The sequence below is a fragment of the Trichechus manatus genome, unplaced genomic scaffold (assembly GCF_000243295.1).
Source record: "Trichechus manatus latirostris isolate Lorelei unplaced genomic scaffold, TriManLat1.0 scaffold00003, whole genome shotgun sequence".
NCBI lineage: Eukaryota > Metazoa > Chordata > Mammalia > Sirenia > Trichechidae > Trichechus > Trichechus manatus.
The window spans coordinates 13,253,941-13,261,900 of NW_004443939.1; the positions used below are offsets into that span (position 1 = coordinate 13,253,941).

Here is a 7,960-nt window from a genome sequence, read left to right on the forward strand (position 1 = left end):
TTGTCTGTGTCTGCTTGAAGGGAACCAAGGCTCTCCGGACCCGAGGCCTGGGGTCTTGAAAGGCTCCCGGGGACCCCAAGGAGAAGAGTCAGGTGACAGGCTCTCTTTTCAAGCAGCCCGGGGCCAAAACCCTTCTCACTTAGGCAGCTGCACGATACCCAGACCCCATCCCTCAAAGCTGCAAAGCTCTGGACTCCGCCCACCCCTCGGGCCAGAAGCCGGCACAATTGCCTCTCTCCGGATTTCCACTGGGGTGAACGAATGGGCTGGAAAGCGATTACAGATGCAGGAGGCACGTCGAGAAAAACGTGTCATTTGGAAGAAAGTCTGATTCCTCCTGGGACTGCATTTGGCAGCTGCAGCCACTTTTGGTTGCTAGAAAGTCTCTGCCCTCCCCACCTGCGGAAGCGAGGCGGTTCGTGTGTGCACTCGGCCGGGGAGGACGCGCTAGCGGCGAGACTCGAACCCCGGAATTTAGTGGCGCCCCACGGAGTCCCGTCTGTGGCAGAACCAGCTGGCCCAGGTTAGAGCGGAGGAAGCTGGTGTGCACAGCTGTCTTTGGTTGGGCTAAGGCCTCCCCTCCCTGCTCTCTCCTCTCTCTCCCGCCTCCCGCCCCAGAAATTATCTCAAGCGTTCCCAGTTTGATTCCAGAACCCCACTCGGGTAGGTTCTTTTGTTTCTTTGTTTTAATGACAGTTCCCAGTCCTTTTGCATGTCATGTGCGATTAATACCCTGGCTCCCTTGAAGGCAGCTGGGGTGAAATTTCTTCTGCATCATCCTTTTGGGGATCATTGTTTATGATGTGACGTCAGCCGGATTGATTTTTCTCTCTTGAATGGGAGAAAGAGAGAGAGAGAATGTGTGCAGAGGGTACAGGCACTGACATTTGGAATTCCTTTAGGGCAAAAGATGGGAATGGGAGCTTAAGAGTGCTGCCTGGACTTTATGCGGCATGGATTTATTAAGAAGTTTTTCTTTAAAAAAAAAAAAAATCCCCTTCGCAGCGAGCCACTTAGGTGCTCCTTTCATGCCCAAACCCCCTTTTAAGGTGGCAGCGCCTGATAATTAATCTCGGGCACCCAGCCTCTGCAATAGGCTTAGGAAGGCGGCGAGGAGGGGCGGGGGAAGTGCGTCACCAGGTGGGGAAGGGGCTGTGTATTTGGTGACAAGCGGGAGGGAATGGGGGTGGAAGGGAATGGGGACGGGAAATAGGTTCTTTGGGCTCTCCGGGGGTATTGTGTCAGGAGATGCAGCCTGGCTACCATGTGACGCGGTCCAGAGTTGAAGGGATTGGCCAAGGCAGCGCAGGCGGTGCAGCTCGGCCGGCTTGCTCTTCCTCTGCCTTTCTCTCTCAGCATCTTCCTGGGAGCCTGTAAGTGAAGCAGCACCAGCAGCATCCATGGCCTGTCTTTGGGGTTAACACTTGTCTCCTTTGGCTTTGGCAGCTGGCAGAGCAGACCTCGGAAGCACCGCTGTGAGGACTTAACTGGGAACTGGAATCATATCCTCTTGTGTTTTTTCAGACTCCTTGGAAATTAAGGAATGCAATTCTGCCACCATGATGGAAGGTAGGATGCTTTCTGCTGTGCTTGACTGGCTTCAGGCAAGGTTTGGGCAGAGCAGCGCTGAAGAATGTGTGCAGCTTGTGTGTGGTTGGTCTAGAACCTGGTTGCCTGGATTTTGCAAGCAGAAATGCTGCAGTTTGCTTGCAGCAGCCCACGGCTCAAACTAATGGAATCATACCACAGAGCTTTTGCTTAGCTCAGAATCTACAGAGCTCCCTGCTCCTTTGAAAGAGAAAAGCTTAAAGTGTTTGCGGGGAGCTGAGATAGAGCTAGGAAAGAGCTTGCAGAGCAGATAAGTTGGGAGAGAAGATAAGGTTTTCTGTGCTGGGTTCCTGGGACTATACTGATTAAACATTTACAATGGAAACTTGGTTTCTGAAATTGACATTAGACAGGAGAGGTCATTGACAGAGTTATCCGTACTGTCATTTTCAGTGATCTGTTTAAAAATGTTTAAGAGTCGTGTAAGATATTTTTATCTCTGCAATTTACATCTTATTGTTGGGGGGAGGGCACAGAAAATTTGGTCCATAAGCTATAGTTTTATGAGGATGTCATCACAACAGAATGAGCAATATAAGGAAAATATCCAGGCCTCTTGGCCCCTGATTCCGGGTCTTATCAGGTTAGAAACGAATTTTGTGCTTCCTAAATGCTTTCCTCATGCAATGGTCCCTAGCCAAGCATTAAATGATTACTTGCTGATTACCTTTTTGCATTCAATTTGAAGTGTAAAGAGGAACTTTTCCTGGGGATGAGCTTTTTAAACTATATTTTATTCTACTTAAATACCTTTCCAAGCTTGACATAGTGACAGGCAAGATTGCCTCAAAAAAAAGCAGCAAGCTGATCAGGAAAGAAGCAAGCAGCTCTATACTGGCTTTGATTTTCTGTTTTCACACTACAGGATGGTGTAAAACTCCTAGCCTTTCCTAAGATGACAGGCAGAAATTTGTCCCCAGACTGGATTTCACAATGCAGAATCGAAAGCATAATGGGTCTCAGATCAGCCATGAAAATGGCAGAGAAGCCACCTCTTAAGCCAAGATCTATCCTACAGATTTTAAACATTCCTTAGAAATTTACCAAAATGGAATAAGAGGAGAATGGTTTAAAAAAAAAAAACAATGTAGCCTGTACCTGGCAGAAATGAATTCTTTTTGCTCTCTCTGTTATCATGTCAAACATTGTTAATGTGATTTGGGATGTGAATAATTCTAGAGTCATGGCCCACAGATTTTAGAAAATAGCTTTAAAAGAGAGATGGGGCATCATTTCGCTATGGGGCCTGGTCTTGTTTGCAAAGGGCTCTGAACCTAGTTCTTTAAATATAAGCCTAAATAAATTGAGGTTACTAATGCTCTGAGATTAAACCATTTTCATTAATTCAAAGTGGATTTAATATTTGAATAACAAGGCAAGACAAACAAAAAGAGTATTACTGATGTACTTTTCAATTAAAAGCTCATGTGAATTACCCTCCTCAGAAAAAAAATCTTGTCTAGAAGTATTATATTTCTCTAGCTACCTTTCATGTAGCATTTCTGTAAAATGTACCTCCACACATTCTGATTAGCTTTTAATCTTGCATGGGCAAGTGGAAGATCTTGCATTTGGCTTCTTGCCTTGCAAACTATGGAACTAAAGTGTCGTCTTTGAAACTACTGACATTTATTGATGCTTATTAGTAATTTTCCTGGTAATATGGTCTATTGTGCCATCCCAAAATCTAGTGCAAAGCCCTGAGATAACCTTATCTGAGCTGCCTAAACTGAAATGAGAACTGTAACAAAGACTTGTGTGGGAGCTGAATTGGCACTATTGCTCTGGGTTGGCCAGATTTATCTAACGAAGGATGTTACCTCAGCATTGGTATGAATTAGAGGTGACACTATGGAGACAGTTGTCTTCCATCACATCCTTGCAAAAGAAATTGGACAGGTTTTCTTTTGGCTTAAAAATATAAATGAAACTAATATATATGTATATTTTTATCTACTCGTTGCTATTTAAATGCTTTTCAGGACTTAAGTATCTTAATGGCTCAGTAACCTTAAAAAGGCAGGTGGGAACCTTACCCAGAAATTAGTTTGCCTACCAGTGGCCTTCCAACTTAGTTGCCATTCTTTCTGGCAATAGGTGTTCATGTTTCTGATACTGGATCCACGAGTTGCACCTCTGAATTGCTCTTAATCTGAAGATGTGGTATGAGAATAGTTATTATTTCTGTTTAGCTCATCTGCAGAGGAAACCAAGCCGTTACATCTATTATGATAACCTTGGAAAGTAAGGAATTCCCTAAAAGGCACCCCCAAATCCTATCATTGCAACTGTCTGCTGAAACATCAGTGGACTCTGAGAATGTGTGACCACACATCTAGATAAAATGAAGTCTGTAAAAACTAGTACGTGTCACACACACACATGCACACCCTCACACATGTACAGTCACCCACACATATACATATTTCTAAAGCAGGAGAGAAGTACATTTGCATACGTGTGCGTGTATGAATTTCTATACTTCTAAAGTGTTGTAATTTGCTGCTCAGGATAAGCATGGCCATGGCAACTTTTCAAAGCTACTTATCTACTTTGGGTAAAGCAATAGTAAACAAATTTTCAGCAGAATGGCGTATAGTTTAGTTTTATGCTCTTGTTTTTATGGAACAGGGATATAGGCTCCATTCATTCAATGCCTAGTGGAAATCCTGGCCATAGATGAGGACTGTTGTTACCTCTCCAGTTATTCTAATATCAAGGAAGGCAATAAAATAATTCTTCAGGGACCTCGATCGGGTTACCAGTAGTTTGTGCCTCCATGATTCACCAAATATTTTTATTTAAAAAAAAATATATTTTAAGGGACTTGATTCCTTGATTCTTGCATTCCTTATTTTTTGGTCGGTTTGAGTGGTTTCTTTCCTGAAAAATGTCACATGATAGGGAGCTTTATGTATTATGAGTGTGAAGGGAAAGATGATGAACAAAGGGAATTATTTGCAAAGGGGTATGTGTATTGGCTAAGTTTACAATGCAGTCTGTGTGGTTAGGGCAACTATTCTTTTTTCCCATATTATTATTACAGTTTGAAAATGGCATTATAGCTACAGCTTCTAAGATGGGTGAAATTAAGTCAGAGTTTCTTAGGACATCTGTTTTATTTGTGAGGCTGACTTGGAAGTACTTTCCCTTGTCCATGCAGAACTGGACTGAAGGTACTTTGTGCTTCTAGTTTCATATTCAGGCTCTTAGGTGGTATACTGGAAAGATAAGTTTCTGGGTGCCAATGGTTTTACCCTATATAATGATTTTTAACCATTAACAAGTATATTTTTAAGGGCTTATTGTGTTTAATTGCAATGTTCAAGGTGATTTCATACGTTTTATTGTATTTACTACTCACAACCACCTGCAAATAAGTGTATTCTGCATAATGTAATTTTGCAAGTCTTTTTCTAAATTGTAAAAATAAAAAATAATATATTGGTGGGAGAGATGGTGGAAGAGAATTTCAACTCAAGTTCATATGACAACAAAGCATATTTTTAACCCCTCATAATCTGGCAATCTGCTTCCATAAGGATTACAGTTTTGGAAGACCCTATGGGGCAGTTCTACTGGGCCCTGTAAGGTCACTATGAGTTGGAATTGACTGGACCTCACACAACAAACATTTTAAATAGTAACTTTTTTTTTTTTTTACTTTGTATTAGGGTGAGACATGTTAACCTAATTGAAAAATAGTCTTTAGTTTCTTAGGTTGCATAGTCTGTTTCTCTCTTAAATATGAGTACTCACAGAACCGTACACTTTAATTCTTTTTTAACGCCTTTTATCTCGATAATCATTAAATAGATCACTTTGAACAATTCTGGATCAACTAACCTTTCTTGCAGTGAAACTTATAAACAGCAAAGGGCTTTTTTTCCCCTATCTGAAATGGAGTTTTATAATATTTAGAAAATGCTTTGATGTGATCAAATAGGGAAAAGCATCTCGAAACTCGAGCCGTTCATTTTATATTAGCTAAGAAGTTTTAAAGGAAATGCTCCTAATTCTCCTACCAATTCCCTTCCCAGGAATGGTGAAGTTATTTTGTGAAATCTAAGCCTGCATTTGAGATTCTAATATATGATCTATCACTTATGTAATTTCTCATCTTTCTCTAGGCTCTGTGTAAGAAAGGGCATCCTTAGACATGTAAGTTTCCATCCAGTTCCACGAGTCAATTTCAAATCTCCAAAAAGAATATACATATAGTCTTAAAAAAATAGCTTATATAACCCATGCTGTAGGAATCTGGATGATCCTCTCTGTTGGGTTTGGCATATACACTATCCATGTTTCATATAAACAAGTTACAGGAAGTCACCAACTCACAACTTTTATGTTCCTGAAAGTTTGTAAGTTGGTTACTTGGAACATGTTTTCCCATAGGAATACTGATATAAATGATGATTAGATTCTCATACTATGAAATCAAAGACCATTAATGTGCTATCTAGCTAAAATAAATAATTGCCATGAAATGAGCAAAGAACAGTACTGTTGCCATAGTAAAGTGATGGCATTAAATATATTTTTAACTTCAAATGATGGTGTTTGAGGAAAAGAAGGTTTAATTAGAGGTGAAGACAAAATCAGAAGGGGATTTTTAGGTATTTCCAAAGTTTTAGAGACTTATGACATGGCATTTTGCGATTATGTTTAGTTTTCTTTCTATATTTGTGGCTTTACTTTCTCTCAGTTAAGTTCTATCATATGCACTGCTGTTAAATTGTGATTAAAGTCATTATGTAAACTCACAAGTGGAATTAAGAGAGGGAGAGAGAATTTACTGAGATGACTGTGAAGGAGTTGGAAGAGAGAAAAAGAATAAGGGGTTCTAATGGATTTGAGGTCATGTATCTGAAAAAGTCCCTGAGGAGAAATTAACGGAATAAGGAAGAGGGCATAGACAGAGAGGAACTGGAGAGCATGGTAAGCACAGGGTGCCCCTGAGGAGGAATGGGCTGCGGGGTCTAACCTGTTTGTGCACTGACTGCAGGTTTTGCTACGAGCACACAGTGGATTGCTTACCAGTGGGAGACCTGTTGGGGAAGGCTCTTTAGACGTGAGGAAGAATGAGTCTCCGTTCATAGAATCATATATCATCAGTTAATTGTATCTACAAGATTTTAGAAAGACATTCAGTATCCATATTTAAATACTTCACATCATGCTACTTCCTTGTTTACAAAGGTTCAATATCTTCCCATTTCTCTTAAAATCCACAATCTACAAGAGTCTGCATGCTTTGGTCTGCTGTGCCTCTCCAAACTCATCTAATGCTTCCCTTACACTGATAGCCATACTGCCCATCTTGTAGTTTCTAGAACAAGTACTTTCCTACCTTAAGTCTTTGGCGCTTGCTACTCTCTCTGCCTACAGTAGCTTCCCCTAGCTCACTGAGTTGCGGACTCTCTTGTGGTCCTAGCAAAACTGCCATCTCCTTAGAGAAGACCTCCCTGTCATCTTTGCCATCCCTAGCTCCCAAATACACACCCCACACCACTCAGTCTCTCTCAGTCCTCTCTCTCTCCTCGGAGCTGATTTTCATTTCATGGTTGTTTAATGATGCATGGGCCAAATCTCTCACTCACAGGTAAGTTCCATGAGGGCAGGGATCTGGTCTGTCATACTCACTTCTGTATCCTTAGCTCATGGCACCCAGCAGATGCTTAGCATGTTTGTTTATTGAATAAGTAAATGAAACCAGATGTAAATGATTCAGATGAGTACATACTGCACATTGTTAGGTGTGATTGTAGGCATTATGGTGAATACAAATAAATAAATAAATGCTTAAATGTGCATTCTTGTTGGAGAAACATGACCTGTAAACATAAAACAATTAGGAAACAAGACAATATATTATGAAGTGCTAAATTGAATACATGCTGAGAAGCAGAAGAAAAGAAATAGTCCACTTGAAAATATGTACTTGAGCTTGAATTATTTTGGTGATTATCTCCAAGGAAATGCTTTTTCTTTAAATTGTACTTTAGATGAAAGTTTATAGAACAAGCTAGTTTTTCATTAAACAGTTAGTACACATGTTGTTTTATAACATTGGTTAACAACCCCACAATATGTCAACACTGCCCCTTCTCATCTGGTTCCCTATTACCAGCTTTCCTGTCCCCTCCTGCCTTCTAGTCCTTGACCTTGGGCTGTTGTGCCCCTTTAGTCTTGTTTTGTTTTATGGGCCTGTCTAATCTTCGGCTGAAGGGTGAGCCTTGGGAGTGACTTCATTACTGAGCTAAAAGTGTGTCCAGGGGCCATACTCAGGGTTTCTCCAGTCTCTGTCAGGCCAGTAAGTCTGGTCTTTTTTTGTGAGTTAGAATTTTGT

The 7,960-nt window shown here is 41.0% G+C and overlaps 1 protein-coding gene across 5 annotated transcripts in view; it reads left to right on the forward strand.

Moving 5' to 3' along the window:
* The first annotated feature begins 994 nt into the window (after positions 1-994).
* SGIP1 (SH3GL interacting endocytic adaptor 1) overlaps positions 995-7,960 on the forward strand; it is a 266,382-nt gene continuing 259,416 nt past the window's right edge. For 4 of the 5 annotated variants that reach the window (XM_004369029.3, XM_012555357.2, XM_012555353.2 and 1 more), the window contains exon 1: positions 1,234-1,569. In XM_004369029.3, coding sequence (XP_004369086.1) covers positions 1,560-1,569 — 10 coding nt within the window. In that variant the 5' untranslated portion in view covers positions 1,234-1,559. Of the gene's footprint in view, positions 1,097-1,233; positions 1,570-7,960 lie in introns of those variants that run through there. The other variant, XM_012555361.1, reaches the window with a different exon arrangement.